The sequence below is a fragment of the Oreochromis aureus genome, linkage group 2 (assembly GCF_013358895.1).
Source record: "Oreochromis aureus strain Israel breed Guangdong linkage group 2, ZZ_aureus, whole genome shotgun sequence".
In the NCBI taxonomy this organism is placed as follows: domain Eukaryota; kingdom Metazoa; phylum Chordata; class Actinopteri; order Cichliformes; family Cichlidae; genus Oreochromis; species Oreochromis aureus.
Window position 1 is genome coordinate 10,816,933 of NC_052943.1, and position 19,232 is coordinate 10,836,164.

General features: G+C 43.4%; 1 protein-coding gene across 3 annotated transcripts in view; it reads right to left on the minus strand.

Moving 5' to 3' along the window:
- The window catches only part of simc1 (SUMO interacting motifs containing 1), an 11,246-nt gene extending 3,040 nt beyond the window's left edge, over nucleotides 1-8,206 (minus strand). Inside the window, exons 1-7 of one of the 3 annotated variants that reach the window (XM_031751039.2) lie at nucleotides 7,689-7,826; nucleotides 2,558-2,610; nucleotides 1,405-2,049; nucleotides 1,064-1,311; nucleotides 908-977; nucleotides 518-678; nucleotides 1-43 (exon numbers count right to left, since the gene is read on the minus strand). The exon at nucleotides 1-43 is cut by the window's left edge and continues 47 nt beyond it. In XM_031751039.2, the coding sequence (XP_031606899.1) occupies nucleotides 1-43; nucleotides 518-678; nucleotides 908-977; nucleotides 1,064-1,311; nucleotides 1,405-2,049; nucleotides 2,558-2,584 (1,194 nt within the window). In that variant the 5' untranslated portion in view covers nucleotides 2,585-2,610; nucleotides 7,689-7,826. Of the gene's footprint in view, nucleotides 44-517; nucleotides 679-907; nucleotides 978-1,063; nucleotides 1,312-1,404; nucleotides 2,611-7,498; nucleotides 7,669-7,688 lie in introns of those variants that run through there. The other 2 variants (XM_031751040.2, XM_031751038.2) reach the window with 2 other exon arrangements.
- Nucleotides 8,207-19,232: the final 11,026 nt, after the last annotated feature.

The window sequence follows — 19,232 nt, forward strand, 5'->3', positions numbered from 1 at the left end:
TGTTGATTTCATAATGGCAGAAAACAGCCACTTGATGACTTCCCTGTAAAAAGAAATAAATAAATAAAAAAATAAGATATCAAAATGGACTTTAAATATGATACTTATAAAGAAAAAGGTAAAATAATTAAAACAATCTGGTTTGTCACTGGGTGTAATGTGATAATTATTTGTTGTCAAATGTATGAGGATTATACTTGATGAAAGACGTCATTATTAAAATTGCTGTAAATGGCCATTTGTGTCAATTAAACCTGCTCTTGAGTGTTTTTGTTTGTTTTTGTATAAATAAAGGTAGGTTTAAAATGAATAAAACACCTCTCTGCTCAACAAAACTTCTGCTTCCACACTGTTAAAACAAACCCAGCAGAATATCTTCAAAGAAGAAAGTTTTACCCAGGTATCTATCATAAACAAGCCAAGTAAGGGTATCCAACCTCAATGATATACAATCAAACTCAAGTGCTTATGTCCAAAGTTACCCATGTTTATAATACAGGTTGGCTATCATGCTCACCTAACCCGGGGAAACTGCTGATCACACGACAATGTTCCTTTTGCGATCGAATGGTGCAAGGAGGATGTAGAGCATTTAGCCCGAAAGTCGTCCTCCAAAGTCTGCACAATGTACTCCAGGAACATGCGCACAACATCACACCGATGCCTGTGTGTGTGCTCCTAAGGAGGAAAAATGGTAACAAGTAGGGAAATGATTTGGAGCTGCAAATGTTTGCATTTTAAAGCAGGTTGAAAACAAAAACAAAGTGACAAACAGGGTGAAACAAGCAGGCAAACTCAAAATGTTTGACTAGTGATGGGACCGTGAATGTTTTTCACCATTGCAACTAAATTATTTTCAGTATGCTCTTGTTCATAGAGTTTGTGTATAGACTTTCTAAATCAGTACCTCATCGGTCATGACTGAGGTCAGTAACTCCCAATCCCATGGAACCGTGTTTTTATCAACCATGTGGTGCCTGCAATCACACAACATTCTCTGATTCAAAGACTATTAAATTTAAACAGAAAATCCTACTTGCTCTTATTGCTACATTCTCTTTACCTTTGTGACCTCATCAGGAGCTTAAAAGCCTGCACGCAGAGGTGATGAGGAGACTGTAGGTCGAGCAGAATGCCGTGGAGTAGGTGGGAGGTGATATCTCTGGGGGGATAGTAACCAGGCTGTAGTAGGTCAGACAATAGCTGCAAAGTGCCTTCTGGGTAGTTCTCATCAATTGTACTGTAAACCAGACTCAGACTCTGGCGACATAGCACCTCAGGAGTTCCAAAATCTTCATCATCCTCTTCAATCTATGGAATGAAAATGTATTTGCTTCAGCATTTGATCAGCTAATGAGAGTACCAGGAAATACAAATATAGGTATCTGGACAACAGTCTCTCACCATTGCTTTTTTTGTTGTTCCAGCTAGTAATTTCCTGAGTGTAGATGGGCACACAAAATGTCTATCCTCTCTGCTGACCGCCCTGCAGTCCATGGTCTCTTCATTCATGTCTTCTCCATCACTTTCATCTTCCCATGGGAAAGACCCTGGACTGTAAAGTCCAAGATCCCCCTTGTACGTCTCAGTCTCCTGCCATTCAGGCATATCTTCAACTGATTCGGATCTAGGAGATGACCCAGCAGGGCTCTTGTGACTATGAGATATAGGACTTGTATTGGAGGGAGGGTCAGGCTCAAAAGCCTCAGAAGAGTTTGATGCAGTAGTAGGAGAGTAGGGGGATGAGTTACCAGAGCTGCAGGATTGCCTGGATTCTTCAGGTTCGTCTAATTTTGGCTGATTCAGGTCATAACAGGGGGATTCCATTTGTTCTTCGTCCTGAGATGAAGAAGCCAAATCTATGGATGTAATGGGCAGAGCTGAACTAACTCCATCGCTCTGACCATCATGTGTGCTATGCTCTTTTGAACTTCCAACAGAGTTTTGCCCGACTGAGCAAGGAGAATCAGCAGGGCTATGTAGGTGCTGTAGTTCATCATCTTGTACCTGTGTGTTTGGACATTCCTCACTGTTGTTTTCTTGTCCATCCTTAGAAGGAGATGCATCAAACAAAGGCTCCATGTTAGAAATGTTTGGACTCGTATTTGTACTTAAATTACTATTGCAATGAGGTGTTTCACCGTGATTGTTCAGAGACATTTGGGTACAATCTTTGGTCACATAGACAGAACACTTTGAGGTTTTCAGTTCTGCAACATGCGTTTCTAGAAAAGGCAATCGTTTCAACTTTACAGCTGGTGTGTTAGTGCAGGGGGCTGCTTTATTGTCCTTTTTGGGGTGTTGTGTTTCAGGTATTTGAGGATTTAGACGTCTCTGCTTTGGTTTTGGGTCACCACAGTCCTGCTGTGGAGCACAAACAACGGAATCTGTCAAAGGAGTTTTTTGGTGATTATAATCTTGACTTTGTGAGATGTGATTTAAATTTGTGTTTGTGTTTTTTGATTGACAGTTATCTGGTGGCAAATTCTCTGTCTCCTGCTCTGTTTCATTTTCAGTCAAGTCTACTACTGCTGTGCCAGTGCCAGTGCCATTTTGCCTTCTCCGCAGCTCTGGAAGAGTCCATCTTGGATCTGTAAGGTCGATATAATTCTAAAAAAAGGAAAAGATAATTATTTTTAAAAATTCAATAAATGCTGTGTTTTGGAGAAGACAAATATAACCTTTGATTTTTTTATTACTGAAAGAAATAGGGGTAAGAATGAAAATCAACCTTTCATCATCCAAAAATGATATGGCTTTTGTAACTATGTGCCACGTTATCAGAAATTCCAGATTTGCAAACAGAATGATCATTCAAGCATAAGAGCATAATCATTCAAACCCAAGGGATGAACCAGTGTGGTGTATACACAAAAACAAACTAATTACACATAACTGGACAGAAAATCAAACGGCAACAGGTCTTATTAATATTGAATTATTACGACAGAGTACTACAGAAATTAGAAGAAAACTTGCCTCAGAGAGTTTAGGATACATTGAAGAATAAATGTGATCATACCAAATAGTGTCTGTAATTATTCAGACTCTATTTTACCTGACTTACCTTTCAGCTTCCTCACCAGTCTCTCAAAAGACGCTTAAAAATATTATTCTTTCTATTTAATCACATTTTCATCTACTGTGAGCTCCAGTTACAGTTATAATAATAATATTTATAATATATAATATCTAACCACCTCCTCAAATGTCAGTCAATGGTTTTGGTAGCTCCTTCAATCAATTGCATCAAAGGCAAGAACAGTTTAACTCAGGACCTGCTGACTTCAAGTCACCAGCAGTTTATTTAGCAGTTGTGAAGTCTCTGAATGCCACTGACAATCTATGGTCTCTGGTCATCAACTTTCTGCTTGTCATTTTGTGTGTGGTTACACCTCCCCTAATCAGCTATCAGGATCTACTGACAAGTACTGACTAAATAGACTGATTATCATCCATCCATCCATCTTCATCCGCTTTATCCGGGGCCGGGTCGCGGGGGCAGCAGCCTAAGCAGAGAAGCCCAGACCTCCCTCTCCCCAGCCACCTCCTCCAGCTTATCCGGGGGAACACCAAGGCGTTCCCAGGCCAGTCGAGAGATATAATCTCTCCAGCGTGTCCTGGGTCTGCCCCGGGGCCTCCTCCCGGTGGGACATGCCCAGAACACCTCACCCAGGAGGTGCCCAGGAGGCATCCTTGTCAGATGCCCGAACCACCTCAGCTGGCTCCTTTCGCTGTGGAGGAGCAGCGGCTCTACTCTGAGCCCCTCCCAGATGGCCGAACTTCTCACCCCATCTCTAAGGGAGAGGCCAGCCACCCTTCGGAGGAAGCTCATTTCCGCCGCTTGTATCCGCAATCTCGTTCTTTCGGTCACTACCCACAGCTCGTGGCCATAGGTGAGGGTAGGGACGTAGATCGACCAGTAAAGTGAGAGCTTCGCTTTTACACTCAGCTCCCTCTTCACCACGACGGACCGGTGCAGCGTCCGCATCACTGCAGCCGCAGCACCAATCCGTCTGTCGATCTCCGGCTCCCTTCTCCCATCACTCACAAACAAGACCCCGAGATACTTGAACTCCTCCACTTGGGGCAGGAACTCATCCCCGACCTGGAGTGGGCACTCCACCCTTTTCCGGCTGAGAACCATGGCCTCAGATTTGGAGGTGCTGATCTTCATTCCCGCTGCTTCACACTCGGCTGCGAACCGTTCCAGTGCGAGCTGGAGGCCTTCACCCGATGAAGCCAACAGAACCACATCATCCGCGAAAAGCAGAGATGAGATTCTGAGGCCACCGAAGTGAAAGCCCTCCGCCACTTGGCTGCGCCTAGAAATCCTGTCCATAAAAATTATGAACAGAACCGGTGACAAAGGGCAGCCCTGGCAGAGCCCATCACCCACCGGGAACGAGTCCGACTTATTGCCGGCAATGCGAACCAAGCTCTTGCAACGGTTGTATAGGGATCGAATGGCCCGTAGCAATGGGCCAGACACCCCATACTCCCGCAGCACCTCCCACAGGACACCCCGAGGGACACGGTCGAATGCCTTCTCCAAGTCCACAAAACACATGTAGACTGGTTGGGCAAACTCCCATGCACCCTCAAGTATCCTTGAGAGGATAAAGAGCTGGTCCAGTGTTCCGCGACCAGGACGAAAACCGCATTGTTCCTCCTGTATCCGAGGTTCGACTAGCGGACGAACTCTCCTTTCCAGCACCCTGGCATAGACTTTCCCAGGGAGGCTGAGGAGTGTGATCCCCCTGTAGTTGGAACACCCCCTCCGGTCTCCCTTCTTAAAGATGGGGACCACCACCCCGGTCTGCCAGTCCAGGGGCACTGCCCCTGATCTCCACGCAACATTGTAGAGGCGTGTCAACCAGGACAGCCCTACAACGTCCAGAGCCTTCAGGAACTCGGGGCGGACCTCATCAACACCAGGGGCTCTGCCACCAAGGAGTTGTTTAACTGCCTCAGTGACCTCGCCCTCAGACTCTGCTTCCTCCTCGGAAGACGTGTCAGTAGGATTAAGGAGGTTCTCGAAGTATTCCTTCCACCGCCTGACAATTTTCTCAGTCGAAGTCAGCAGCGCTCCACCAGCACTATACACAGTGCAGGTAGAGCACCGCTTTCCCCTCCTGAGACGCCTGACGGTTTGCCAGAATCTCTTTGAGGCAGTCCGAAAGTCTTTTTCCATGGCCTCTCCGAACTCCTCCCACACCCGAATTTTTGCTTCAGCCACTGCCCGAGCCGCATTCTGTTTGGCCTGTCGATACCTGTCGGCTGCCTCCGGAGTCCCACAGGCTAACCAAGCCCGATAGGACGCCTTCTTCAGCCTGGTGGCTCCCTTCACCTCTGGTGTTCACCATTTGGTGGACACCAGTCCGCGAGATCTTCAACGCACACCTCCGGCAGAGCTTCAACAGCATTCCGAGGGAGACTGGGGACATTGAGTCTGAATGGACCATGTTCAGCGTCTCCATTGCCGAAGCTGCTGCATTGAACTGCGGCCGCAAGGTGGTTGGTGCCTCCTTGCGATTACCATCTATAACTAAATCTTCAGTTTTCTTTCTTCTTGCTATGTCAAATGCTTAAATTAATCGACAATCCAATGCAACACTCCTTGAGTAGATGCGTTCATATAATTTACTGCCTTTTATGATGCTGTCAAGGTACTACACTATATTGCCAAAAGTATTCACTTGTCTGCCATCACGGATATGAACTTGAGTGATGGCCCATTCTTAATCCATATTGTTTATTATGATGTTGGTTCACTCAACTCTTCCAGGAAAATTTTCCACAAAGTTTAGAAGTGTGTTTATGGCCATTTTTGACCATTCTTCCACAACTGCATTTGTGAGGTCAGACACTGAAGTTGGACAAGAAGGCCTGGCGCAAACTCTCCACTCTTGTTTATCCCAAAGGTGTTCTATGGGGTGGAGGTCAGCATTCAAGTTCTTCCACACCAAACTCACTCATCCATGTCTTTATGGTCCTTGCTTTATGCACTGGTGCACAGTCATGTTGGAACAGGAAAAGGCCATCCCCAAACCTTTCCCACAAAGTTAGGAATATGAAATTGTTCGAAATTACTTGGTATGCTGAAGAATTAAGAGTGCTTTTGACTGGAACTAAGAGACCAAGCCAAACTCCTGAAGAATAATCCCACACGATAATCACCCCTCCCCCACTTAGCAAAATACAGTCAGACAAGTACATAACATGTCTCCACTGCTGTAGAGTCCAGTGGTGATATGTTTTAGAACACTGCATCCAATGCTTTGCATTGAGCTTGGTGGTTTTAAGGCTTGGATGAAGCTGCTCAGTCACGGAAACCTATTCCATGAAGCTCCCTATGCACTATTCTTGAGCTAATTGTCTAAACTGACTATGCAGAACGTTGGTGATCTCTGCACACTACGCACCTCAGCATCCGCTGACCGCTCTCTGCGATTTTACGTGGTCTACCACTTCCTGGCTGAGTTTTTGTTATTCCCAATCATTTCCACCTTGGTGTAATACCACTCACAGTTGACTGTGGAATATTTAGCAGCAAGTTAAATTCACAACTGGACATGTTGCACAGGTGACATCCTGTCACAACACCACGCTGGAATTCACATAGCTCCTGAGACAGACCTATTCTTTCACCAGTATTTGTACAAAGAGTCTGTATGCCCTGCTTGATTTTATACACCTGTGGCCTTGGAAGTGACATCTGAATTCAATGATTTGGATGAGTAAGTGAATTCTTTTGCCAATGCAGTATGTTTCCCGGTTAAAACCCGCCGTAAATAGTAGTGCAACTGAAAAACTATGTGTTTGTTTTGCAACTTTTATAGATAAAAGAACTAATGCCTTATTTAGGTTTGCTTTAATAGCTAAAATACACAACGTCTGTATTGTTGGTTGATTGGTTAAACTTAAAACCCAAATAATTATACTTTTTTCAGACTTTATGGAAGGACAGCATGTACAGTTCAAGAAGACGGTACAGAGTCGTTGGAATTGGTCTCACAATTCTTTTGGAGGTGGCCCATCTCTTTAATATCTGGATGTATAAGACCATTTATAAGACCAAGCCACAGAATAGTGAGCAATATGAGTCAAAAAGACACTCCTATCAGGTTATCCTATCCTTCCCCATGGGCATTTTCTCATTTGACTCGCATTTGACTAGCAAATGCTCGCCTGGTATAACATAACAAAGAGCTCCTTTACATAAAATATACAACATAAAGATTTTGGTAGACACATTTTACTACACAATTTCATCCGCATTAATGTTAACTATCATTCCCCGTTTCATGCGGTATGAAAAAAATAAAACTATTTAGCAGCGCATTTACAGTACAGTAGTACAGTAGCAATACATTTATAAACAATAAAGACATACAGCACATACTAATGACACCATTTAAACATAAATGCTTGTTTGAGCAACAAAATTATTTTACAATAACAAAGTTATAAACAAAGCGCCAAATAACTTATTTACCTTTAAGCTAGGTTATAGCATCTTTCACCAGTAATGTCGCTACATTTCACTTGTGTTGCTACTTGACCGCGGAGCGTTAATAAGCAGGCCGTATCTTTTAACTTTGTTTTTCCTCTATCCAGCAACAGTCTGAGGACACTTACTGAAATGTACCCTAGTTTCTACAGCAACCGAGTTTCCGTCCGCTTACCGGTGGGAGGGCGAGCTTCACGGCATCGACTTCAACCCGCACAGCGGAGAGAGGCATCGGGTCAGGCTTGGCAATGAATGTACAGTAAGAGCCGACGATCTCCACATCGGAGTCGTCTGAGCTGAGACTGATCACATCTTCCATTTCTCTTCAGTCATTCAAATTCAGCAGCCAATGCACAAAAGCATCAGCTAAAGCAGACCCGTGACGGTCAGGGCAGTCCTAAACAGCCATGAGCTTCCGCCGTAGATGTCTAATTCCTATCATGTTTTGCAGAAAACACAAAATAACTCCTCCAGTGAGGCGTGCAACCTTCGGCATTTCCTTGTTGAGATCGTAGATTACATGCGTCGTTTGCGGCAGGTGGGTTAAAACCTGGGTGTATCGTTACAGTTCGCGGGTTGCCGTGAATTAACTACATAGAAGCTAGACGCCAAAATTCAAATCCAAACGCTTAAAATTTATTGATAATTGCAATGCAACATATGAATTTTATTGACGCTTCCTGTTTTTTTTCTCCCTGTAGCTTTTCTTCTATGACTGTCTCGGGTCACAACAAGCGCCATACTTGAAATGATCTCCACCTGCTGTACTGGAGTGCAACCTGCCTGCGCAGATTCTGCCTGTCCTCAAAGAAAATTAAGGACAGACAGAGATACTAAAGACAGACGAACACATTCAAAATACACTTTGATTCCTAAAGTGTGGCTGTTTACAGCCAAAGGCAACGAGAAACCACATGTGTCTTTGGACAATCCGCCCCACACTTTTTCCTCACATGATCATTTTCTTATTTATATTTAAATTACACTTTAAATGTGTTTTCCTCCTCACCTCATAATGACTGTCGACGCTAAATTTTAAACTAATGATCTATTTAGAATATATAAATAGCTTGTCTGACATCAATAAATAAATGATTAATTCTTAATTAGTGATTCAGAGTGCACATTGAGTATATTTTCTAGGATGTACTACATTTAATTTGAGTGAAAAGCATCAGTTGTCACACAATGCAATATCCTGTTTTATTTAAACATGTAAACGTAACATAAATACTTATTTAAATATATTTTACTGAAAGAACTTTCTAGAGCCATAGTACCCTTCTTCCTATGAGGTGATAGGGCAAACCACTGCACCACTGCCATGTCAACCTATTTTATTATTACGTGACAAGGTACTCTCTGACCTCTGTATGACCTTTTTTCCTCATGTGCACCATATACAGTCCCTATCAAAAGTTTAAGACCACTTAAAAAATGGCAAAATATCATATTTTGCAAGGTAGCCTTGATGACAGCTATGACAAGCAGATTCCACCTGAGATGTTTTCTATGTGACACAGTGGAGTGGGCGCCATAATGGTCTGGGGTGCTTTTTCCTTCAGTGGAACAATGGAGCTTCAGGAGGTGCAGGGGCGTCAAAAGGCCACTGGTTATGTGCAGATGTTGCAGAGAGCATCCCACATCATGGAAAAACTCGCAGCTATCCAACGGGTGATGGAGGGACCAGTGTCGGAGTGCTAAAAGAAACAGCTCGAAATTCTCATGGGTTGTTGGAAGAAAATCGCAATCATAATGTGGCTACCCCTCCTGTGGTATATTGTAATAAGCAGCAGTTATTACTACCTCCCACCCGTAGGTGGCGCTGGTGTATTGTATGTGTTTGGGTTTTCGAGTGTTGGTAGTAAAAGTTCGGACCTCCACCATTGCCTCGTCTCAGTCCTCTGTGCTTTATCAAAAGTTGGCCTTGGCCGCAACGTTAAACTGGCAGTTGGAGCAACACTGCATGAAGTCACAACATGGTGTCAGAAGTCGGCGAGACCGTGTGAACAGGGACCGCGACGTGAGTAAAGCTAGCTGTGGATTAGCTAACGGTAGACGCTGCTAACGGCATGGAGCAATTCAGGCCACCATCGCCGCTACTGCTCACCGGCAATTTATCTGAGACCTGGCGCAGGTGGGAACAACGATTCAGACTATATATGACTGCTACGGGTGCGCTGGAGAAAGATGAAAAGGTTAAAACAGCCATTCTTCTCCACATTATCGGCGAGGAGGCGCTTGAAGTGTATAACACACTCACCGTAACCCCGGCCGGAGACGCGCTAGCTATGGAGGACATTCTGAAAGCGTTTAAGGAATACTGTAGTCCACAAAAGAACGTTGTCTTTGAGCGCCATACATTCTGGTCGTACCCAATGTCAGCAGGTGTAACAGTGGACAGATATGTCACAGAACTCCGTCAGAAAAGTAAAAGTTGCGAGTTTGGGGTCAATGAGGATGACATGATCAGGGACAAATTGGTGTTCAGCATAAATGATACAAGACTAAAGAGATTACTTCATGACAACGACCTCACGCTGCGCAAGACGATAGAAATATGCAGATCAGCAGAGGTGGCCAAGTCACAGATTCAGGCTATGCAGTCAACAACTGCAGCCCGAGACACGTCGGTAGATGCATTAAGGAAAACGCCAGGATACATTAAATCAGGACACAGTAAAACAAACCGAACAACGACAAGCAAACGGCTTGTCACAAATGCGACAACAAACACGCGCCCGACAGTGTCCAGCCTATGGGGCAACATGCCACAGGTGTGGGAAAATAACCATTTTCAAAAGTATGCCGAGCGGGCGCAGAGAAAAGTAGAAATTACAAGAAAACAAAGACTATTAATAACATTGAGACTGATGGGGACTCACTGTACATAGGTATGGTGTGCAGTGACAAGCACCAAACTGGAAGGTGGCACGAAAGTGTAACAATCGGGGACGCATCAGTCACCTTCAAGCTAGACACAGGCGCGGACGCAAATGTGCTCCCCAGATCAGTTTACAACAAGTTACCAGGGATGCCTCGGTTACAGCCCACGAAGACGGCACTCATAGCTTTTGGTGGGGCCCGCATACATGTAGATGGTGTGGTGTCTCTTGAGTGTGAAGCAAGGAAGCACAGGGCTGTGTTTGATTTTCTTGTGTCGGATCATGCAGATAAACCGATCCTAGGTGGGCAAGCTTGTGAGGAGCTGCATCTGGTGAAGTGAGTTGAAGCCCTTGCCTTACCATCCGCTGTGCGAAACTAGCCAAACCACCTTCTACCAAGGAAGAGCTTGTGGAGATGTATGCTGATGTGTTCACAGGCTTGGGTGAGTTCCCTGGAGTCCACCACATACACACTGACGCAAACGCAACACCTGTGATTCATGCATGCAGGAACGTGCCCCTCTCCATAATGGGCCCGCTGAAGCAGACGCTACAGGACTTACAGAACAGAGATGTCATAACGCCTGTCAATGAGCCCACAGATTGGGTCAACAGTCTTGTCGCCACACAGAAGAAGAACGGAACACTAAGGGTGTGTTTGGACCCTTGTGATCTGAACCAAGCAGTTAAACGCCAGCACTACTCCATTCCCACACACGAGGACGTTCGAAGCAAGCTAGCAGGAAAATCCATCTTCACCATATTGGATGAAAAAGACGGATACTGGCAGATCAAGCTGGATGAGCCGTCATCGAAGCTTTGTACCTTTAATACACCTTGGGGCCGGTATCGCTTCCTCCGGCTCCCATTCGGGATCAAATCCGCTAGCGAGGTTTTTCAACAAAAGAATTGCGAGACTTTCGGCAGCATTCCTGGTGTATTTATCATTGCAGACGATATGATAATTGCAGCTACATCAGAGCACGAACACGATGAAATCCTGCAGAAGGTCATGCAGAAAGCAAGAGCAGCTAACGTGAAGTTTAACAAGGACAAAATTCAGTTCAAAGTCGACACGGTGAAATACATGGGCCATATCATCACAGCAGCTGGGCAGAAAGCAGATGCTTCAAAGATCAAAGCTATTGTCGACATGCCGACTCCGGAAGACAAACAAAGCCTTCAGCGTCTGCTGGGAATGACGAAGTTTTTGGCACAGTACATCCAAAATGAAGCATCACTCACAGCACCTTTAAGACAGCTACTCAAAAAGGACACAGCGTGGCAGTGGCAGCCGCACCACACAGCAGCGCTACAGATGCTCAAGGCGACGCTCACACAAGCACCAGTGTTGAGATTTTATGACTACAAGAAACCCTTAACATTGCAGGCCGATTCTTCAAAAGATGGGCTGGGCGCATGCCTACTACAAGAAGGGCAACCTGTGTGCTATGCGTCACGAGCACTCACAGACACAGAAAAAAGGTATGCACAAATAGAAAAGGAGCTGCTAGCCATTGTGTTTGCCGCTAAACGATTCCACCAGTATGTCTATGGAAGACCAGTGACCGTGCAGTCTGATCATAAACCCCTGGAGGCGATAATGCGTAAGCCGCTATGCAAGGCACCAGCAAGGTTACAAGGAATGCTGCTGCAATTGCAGAGATATGATCTCACCGTCACATACACCCCGGCAAAGACATGTTCATAGCCGATGCACTTTCACGAGCCACAACCACTAGTGACAACGAGAATGTGAGTGAAGACACAAATGAAGAAAGAGTTGTGTATGCTCTGGAGGCCACAGCAGCGTTGAGTGAAAAAACACTGAGCAGCCTGAGAACGGCAGTTGCAGCAGATAGCGTGCTACAAGCTGTGCGTGAAAGGCACCTCAACGGATGGCCAGCCAGAAGGAAGAGTTTAGACAGAACACTCCACAGCTACTGGCCTATGAGAAACAACATCAGTATCCACGATGACATTATTATGATAGGGGACAAGATTGTAATACCCCAAAGCTTCAGACAAGTGATCCTGGAGAAGTTGCATCTCGCTCACCAAGGTGTACAGCGCACAAAAGCCAGAGCAAGAAGAGTACTGTACTGGCGGGCATGTCGCACGATATAGAGACTATGCTTGAGAAGTGTGAACAATGCCAGCAAATGCAGCCAAAGAACCAGGCCGAGCCGCTTCTTCCACATCAGATTCCAGAGCTGCCATGGATGAAAATCGGAGCGGACATCTTCGAACTGAACGGTCAGTCGTATCTTTTGTTAGTTGATTATTTATCCAAATACCCAGAAGTTCTTAACTTACCTGACAAAAGCGCACACTCTGTGATTCAGAAGATGAAATCAGTCTTCGCAAGACACGGAATTCCCAAAGAGATAGTGAGCGATCATGTTCCATTTGCCAGCTACGAGATGAGATCGTTTGCAGCATCCTGGGAGATAAAACTAACCTTCTCCAGTCCCGGCTTTCCTTCTTGAATGGAATGGCGGAGCGAGCCATAAAGACTGTTAAACATGCACTTAAAAAAGCGGCGCGAACTGGAACAGATCCACATCTAGTGCTGTTATCTCTGAGGAACACTCCAGTCACAGGACTGAGTGTGTCACCTGCACAAATGTTGATGGGACGGGTTCTCCGCAGCACACTGCCATGCGCCAGTGCTGTGTTGAGACAGTCAACCCCACAGAACATTCCAGATAAGGTGCGTGGACTGCAGTCAAAGCGGAAATACCACTTTGATCAGCATGCAAGACCATTGCCTGTTTTGACCTCAGGCGATACTGTGCACATGCAAACACGGCGCGGTTGGGAGCCAGCTGTTGTAGCACATCGGCGAGAGGAACCACGCTCCTACGCTGTGCAAACACCAGAGGGTGAGGTGCTCAGGCGGAACAGGAGACATCTGAGGAAAATACACCCAAGTCTGTTTAAGGATACATCCATGGACCCAGATGATCTGTCTGAACACACCGAAGAGCCAGTTGCGCCATCAGCAAGTGACACTCCACAACACCCTCGTCCTGCAAGTATGGACAATACACCCACATGCTACACACGCAGTGGCCGGGCAATAATACGCCCTGCCAGGTATAGAGACTAAGTGATTTGGAAACTTAAAATCGCTCTACCCCGTACCTGAGTTGTTGTGCACAAGTTAGATAACTGTCTTGTTGAAAAGAGCGAAATATGTCATGTTTCATATGTTCATTTTGACATGTCTCATCCAATTTGTCACGTGTTCGTCTGTTTCAAAATACTGCACTGATATGTATTTGCATTGTTCAGGTGATAGGCAATCTAAGGTGTGTTTGACCTAATGTCCCATGAATATAATATTGATAATGTTCCTGCGGTTTAAAGGGTACATTCATGTTACAAGATATTGGAGTTAAGAGGTTGTATCTTTATCTCGGAAAGGAAGGATGTGGTATATTGTAATAAGCAGCAGTTATTACTACCTCCCACCCGTAGGTGGCGCTGGTGTATTGTATGTGTTTGGGTTTTCGAGTGTTGGTAGTAAAAGTTCGGACCTCCACCATTGCCTCGTCTCAGTCCTCTGTGCTTTATCAAAAGTTGGCCTTGGCCGCAACCCACGTTAAACTGGCAGTTGGAGCAACACTGCATGAAGTCACAACACCTCCGGCGCCAGCTGCAGGCTCAAGGCTGGAGCCGATCAAAACAATCCCTGATAACGACTGTGTTGAGACTGTTCCTTCCCATCCCATGCAAGGCCACCTGGGTTGGCTGGTAGACTGTTTACTTAGCCTGGCAGGGCGAAGGACACTGTCTCCGCTGAACTATGGACACGCACACACATACACTTACACTGATAAGCATACACTGATCCCCCTCCCTTTCCAAACGCCTTCGATGCTTGTTTCCTGCGGGGGAACACGGCGGGTCTATGTGCCGCGCTGGAATGATAGCGCTGTGCAGGGTGGCTGCTGTGTTCGCTTCGGATGACTCCTCACCCCCCACCGTGGCTTGTCATGTCCTTCATAATGTTGTGCTGTGGACATTCATGTGCTTTTTTGTGCAGAGGAGTTTTTTTTGTTTCCTGTTCTCATGCTGTCCTACCATGGAAGCACAGCATGAGTACGGGTCTCTTTTTTTCCTCTTGTACTTTCCCATTGTAATGTACATTTCAATGTTTTTTCTCTAATGCTACCAATCTCCGACCTGTATCCCCATGTAATGTCTGTGTTGTATGTGTAAGGTCGGGGGGGGGTCCCATTTCACTGCAGGGCAACCTGCATGTGACGAATAAAGCTTTGATTGATTGATTGATTGATTGAGGGCCCTCGTCTGTGTGGTAACGACTGGGTTTTTCAACAGGATAATGCTACAGTACACACTGCCCACAGGACAAGGAGCTTCTTCCAGGAGAATAACATCACTCTTTTGAGACTTTGGGGATGGATGGCAAGAGAAGTTTTTACAAAAATGGACAACAGTTGCAGACAGTAGATGCCTTTCGTGTGACCATCTTTACCACTTGGAGAAATGTTCCCACTCACCTCGTGGAAACGCTTGCATCAACCATGCCACAATGGATTTTTGAAGTAATCCGCAATAACAGTAGAGCTACTCATTACTGAGTTTATATTTGGAACTTTGATTTCTTTTTGGGGGGATTTACTGGATTTTTTTGGAGGTGCGGTCCTAAACTTTTGATCAGCTGTAAAACAGCCTGTTTCAGTTCAATAAATTGCATGCTCAAAGAATGTTTTGTCTCACTTCTATTTCCTCTTGTTGCATGTTGAAGCTCTACTTGAAACCCTGTTAAGATCCAACCATGCAAAATAGATTTTTTGCCATTTTTCAAGTGGTCTTAAACTTTTGATGGGGACTGTATGATCCGTCCTATGCTGTTTTACTGTTTGAAGCGTCCCCCATGACCTTTGAAAGACAAGCAGATGCCTGTCTCTATGGAAACCTGACAAATGTGGTGGGATCACAGACAGTTCTCCTGACTGAATCAAGCTCCCCCTTCGACTCTGTCACCACTGGTCCATAGAAAAAAATAAAAACACAGAGCAATAGCATGCACAGTTTCAGTACTTCTCAAAAATCAACATTTTCCATGATTTGACTGGTGAATCTAAATTCCATCCGAACAGATAGGGGTCAGGTTTGTCCTGGAACAGCCTTAATGTATTTGTACCACCTAAACAAAAGTAGAAAACATTTAAATTATTGTACTGTTGTGTATTTTGGGGTCACTTCAGAAAAAATAAACTTCAGGCTAAAAGAATGACATGTAGGGTATTTCTGCTGCTCTACTCGTATTGCAAAAATTGAGGTGTAAATAATATATACTTCATTTATATTTATTTATACAATAATTCAAATTAGGTGTAAGGCAATGAATGTATAATAAATATGTTAAATAAGCAGCTTTAAGAAAACAACTTGAGCCTTTCCTGACAACTCTGAGATATTTCTACACTTTTTACAATTTGTATTTATTCATTTATGTAGTTATTAAAAATTCACAATAAAAGATTGAAACATCAAACCCTTTAAAACCATCAATGCACTGAGCGTCTTTGATAGTGTGCAATCTCATACATCACCACTGGAGTGCACTCACATAGTGGGAAAGAGCCATCACAGGATGTTTGCAGCAATCAAAGGTGTTTTCTTGAGTTACAAAAAAAAAATAAAAAAATCACCAGACATGAAATGTGAACTGAACTGATCAGAGTAAGATCTGACCCATCAATGATGCATTGAGGCCTCTGCACAATAATATTTTACAGTTTACCTTCCTGAAGGTGCTTCCTTTTGTTGAGGAGAATATCCAATACTACTGGGTTTACTTACCTGTACTTCTGAGCACACTGCTTAGAAAATGGGCACACTAAATTGTCATCTTGTTCCTGTTTATAATATTGCGTTATGATGCAAAATCTATGTGATTTAACAGGTAAGCACATTTACGTATGCTTTGTTTTCCTCAAAGCCATATGCTGTGAATCCACATGCATTTTCAAGAAAAAAGAGAAAATATCACTGTCTAAGCTGTGCTTGTTTTTCTAAGATCATCTTTTTTTTTTTAAATCCTGTAGTCTCATGTAATTTGATGAAAAGGGATATTAACCTCAGAGGGCTTCAACTATCTCTTTATTTGTCTGTGCATCCCACTCTGAGAGAAGTATCAGGCAGGATGAGTCATAGCAGTCAGACATACACAACCTCCTGACATCTATTCAGTATCAGGAGGACATTATTAGGGTGATTAATGCGTGCATAGCAAAGTATATGTATGTACGTGTCTACAGCAGTTTCTTCTGTGCCTTGGAAATCGTCCTTACCTTTTGTTGTTAGTATTATTAGTCTTTTGCAGTTAGATTAGAGACTATACTAAAAATGTCTTGCAAACACAAGATATTATATAATAATGTCCAACACACAGGATTAATTGATGCCAAATTCCAGACTGTTTTGTTCACTTTATTACTTCTGAGAAGACAAATATTTCCCCAACGTTGAAGCTCATTCAGCTAGAAAAGGTGGTCCAAGTTCAGTTAGACAATGAGAAAGAGCTACAAAGACATCTGAAATCCCAAATGAACCTCCAAACATTCTGATGCCCGTAAATGGACACAGATTAAGCAGAGAATACTTTATCAGCATCAGAACACACAGTTTCTGTTTTAAAAAGGTGAACAACAGCATGCTTCTGCTCATTATTAGTTACTTACACTGGGAATCATTATTTGAGGCCCACTGTGGTTTTAATGTTTATAGAGATCTGAGCATTGGACTTAAAATACAAGAGACACCAGTGCCTGTGTTTTGTGTCTGGATTTGAACTCACTTGTTTGCCTGTTATCCCTGTTCTTGTGTGGGTTTTCTGTGGGTGCTAAATTGGCCAAAGGTGTGAAGAATTGCCTGGCTCTCTGTGTCAGTGTCTCTGTGGTCCACTGGACTGTCCTGCCTCTTACCCAGTTTCCTGGGATAGCCTGCAGCCAATCCTATAAGCCTGAATTTTGTAAAAAGTTAAGAAATTAATAGTACAAACCTGATGGAAAAATATCATTGCTTGGGTTTGCAATAGGTTTTATATTAAACTAACTCTAGTACAATGTAACATGGGCAATATTTATGTTAACATTTGATTATTTATTATGTTCATATTGTCAGTCCCATTTTCAAATAAAACAAATAAAAGAGAAAAAAACAACAATGAGTTTTAGAGTTTACTATCTTATGACAGAGCTGTGGCAGCTGCTGCATTAAGTGTCTCCTTTTCATTTATCTGAGCAAAATTTCTCAAATCAAATTGCCAAAATGAGGAAATAGGACTAGGAACTCCTATTGCATTTCATAGTAGAGCATTCTCGAGAGACAAATTCTCAGGATGTTGCTCGAAGATTTCATGCATCCGCTACTGATTTACTTTGCTTTCTCTCTGTGAGTCAACACAAAAGGATAGACTCAGTCTGAGTATGGTCAAGTCCATTCACTGCTGGATATTGAGTATAATGACACCTGGCAACATCCTCAGGCAGTCAAGGTTTCTGTCTTTATCAGGGGCATCAAACAACATTCTTTCCATCTAATCTGACAATAATGTCCCTCACATTATATTAATAATACAGAAACCAGTAATATTGTCATTGTTTTCTTTTGCCTTGGGCTGTATTAATAAATATTTTCAAAAGATGTAGAGGCTAACAAGTCCGTTCTCCGAGGACACTGAGTAAAGCATGCTGGGAGTACTTAGTATCATGAACACCACAAGAATTTCTAAAGGAAATTCTAGCTTAGCTTTTCAAGGTATATGACAAATATAATCAGTGAGTGAATTGAGTTCACAAGCATGTATATTTAGTTTCATAAAAGAATGTAGCACTATGTGCTAAATAACTGGCGTGTGAAGGCTTTTTGTGACAGTACAGAAATACTACATGTCAGAGTAGGCTGAACATCAGTCAGTGAAGAATACTGAGAAATACCTTCAAACTTAGATATAAACTGAGGCAATCAGAGGTCTGATCAGGTACAGTTGTCACAAAATTAGAGACAGCTGTTTTATCCCATCCTGTCCCAGCCTGTGAGTCGAGGCTCTTTGTGACACTGGCAGAATTAGCTGCTGTAAGACTGAGGTCATATCTGCTGTCTTGATACATTTGACAGAGAATGAATAATATTTAAACAGCTGCTCCACGAAACACTGTTTTGAGGGTCCAATCAGTGTCATTAATACTGAGAAAGGATTTCCATAACTCTTCAAAACTCTTTAAATAAAAATCTGATATTCCAGATCCTGCCCAATCGTGCCAAAGAGCCACAGCATTTTAAACAAGCGAAAGATGTTCACCCCAAAAATGTTTCAGTGACAGTTCAGTCATAATTCACACAAAGGTCATTGGGTTTTTCAAAAATAAAAGATGAGTTGGAAGCAATAAATAAATAAATAATAAAAGAAAACAAAATAAAACAAAGAAAAAACCCACCATACTATAAAGATAATGTTTGATTGACTAAAGACAAAACATAGATATCATCTGCTCTTCTACTTACATCCTCTAGTACCGGTACATGCCCCATGTTCACAATTCAGCCTTGGTAAAACTACGTTGTTATTATTATCATTAAAATAAAGAGATGTTTGAAAAGCAAAAGTATTCCACGGAAAAAGGCCCTCTGTAAGTGATGTAATATTTTACTCTAATTGATTTTTAACACAGATGCTGTAAGTACCCATTCTCACAAGTACAATTTTACTATTGGCTTCAAACTAGCAGTTGACCAAAGGCTGAATAGTTAAACTTTGTAACTCTGAGTTGATGGTTGTTGAAGAAGATTAGAAA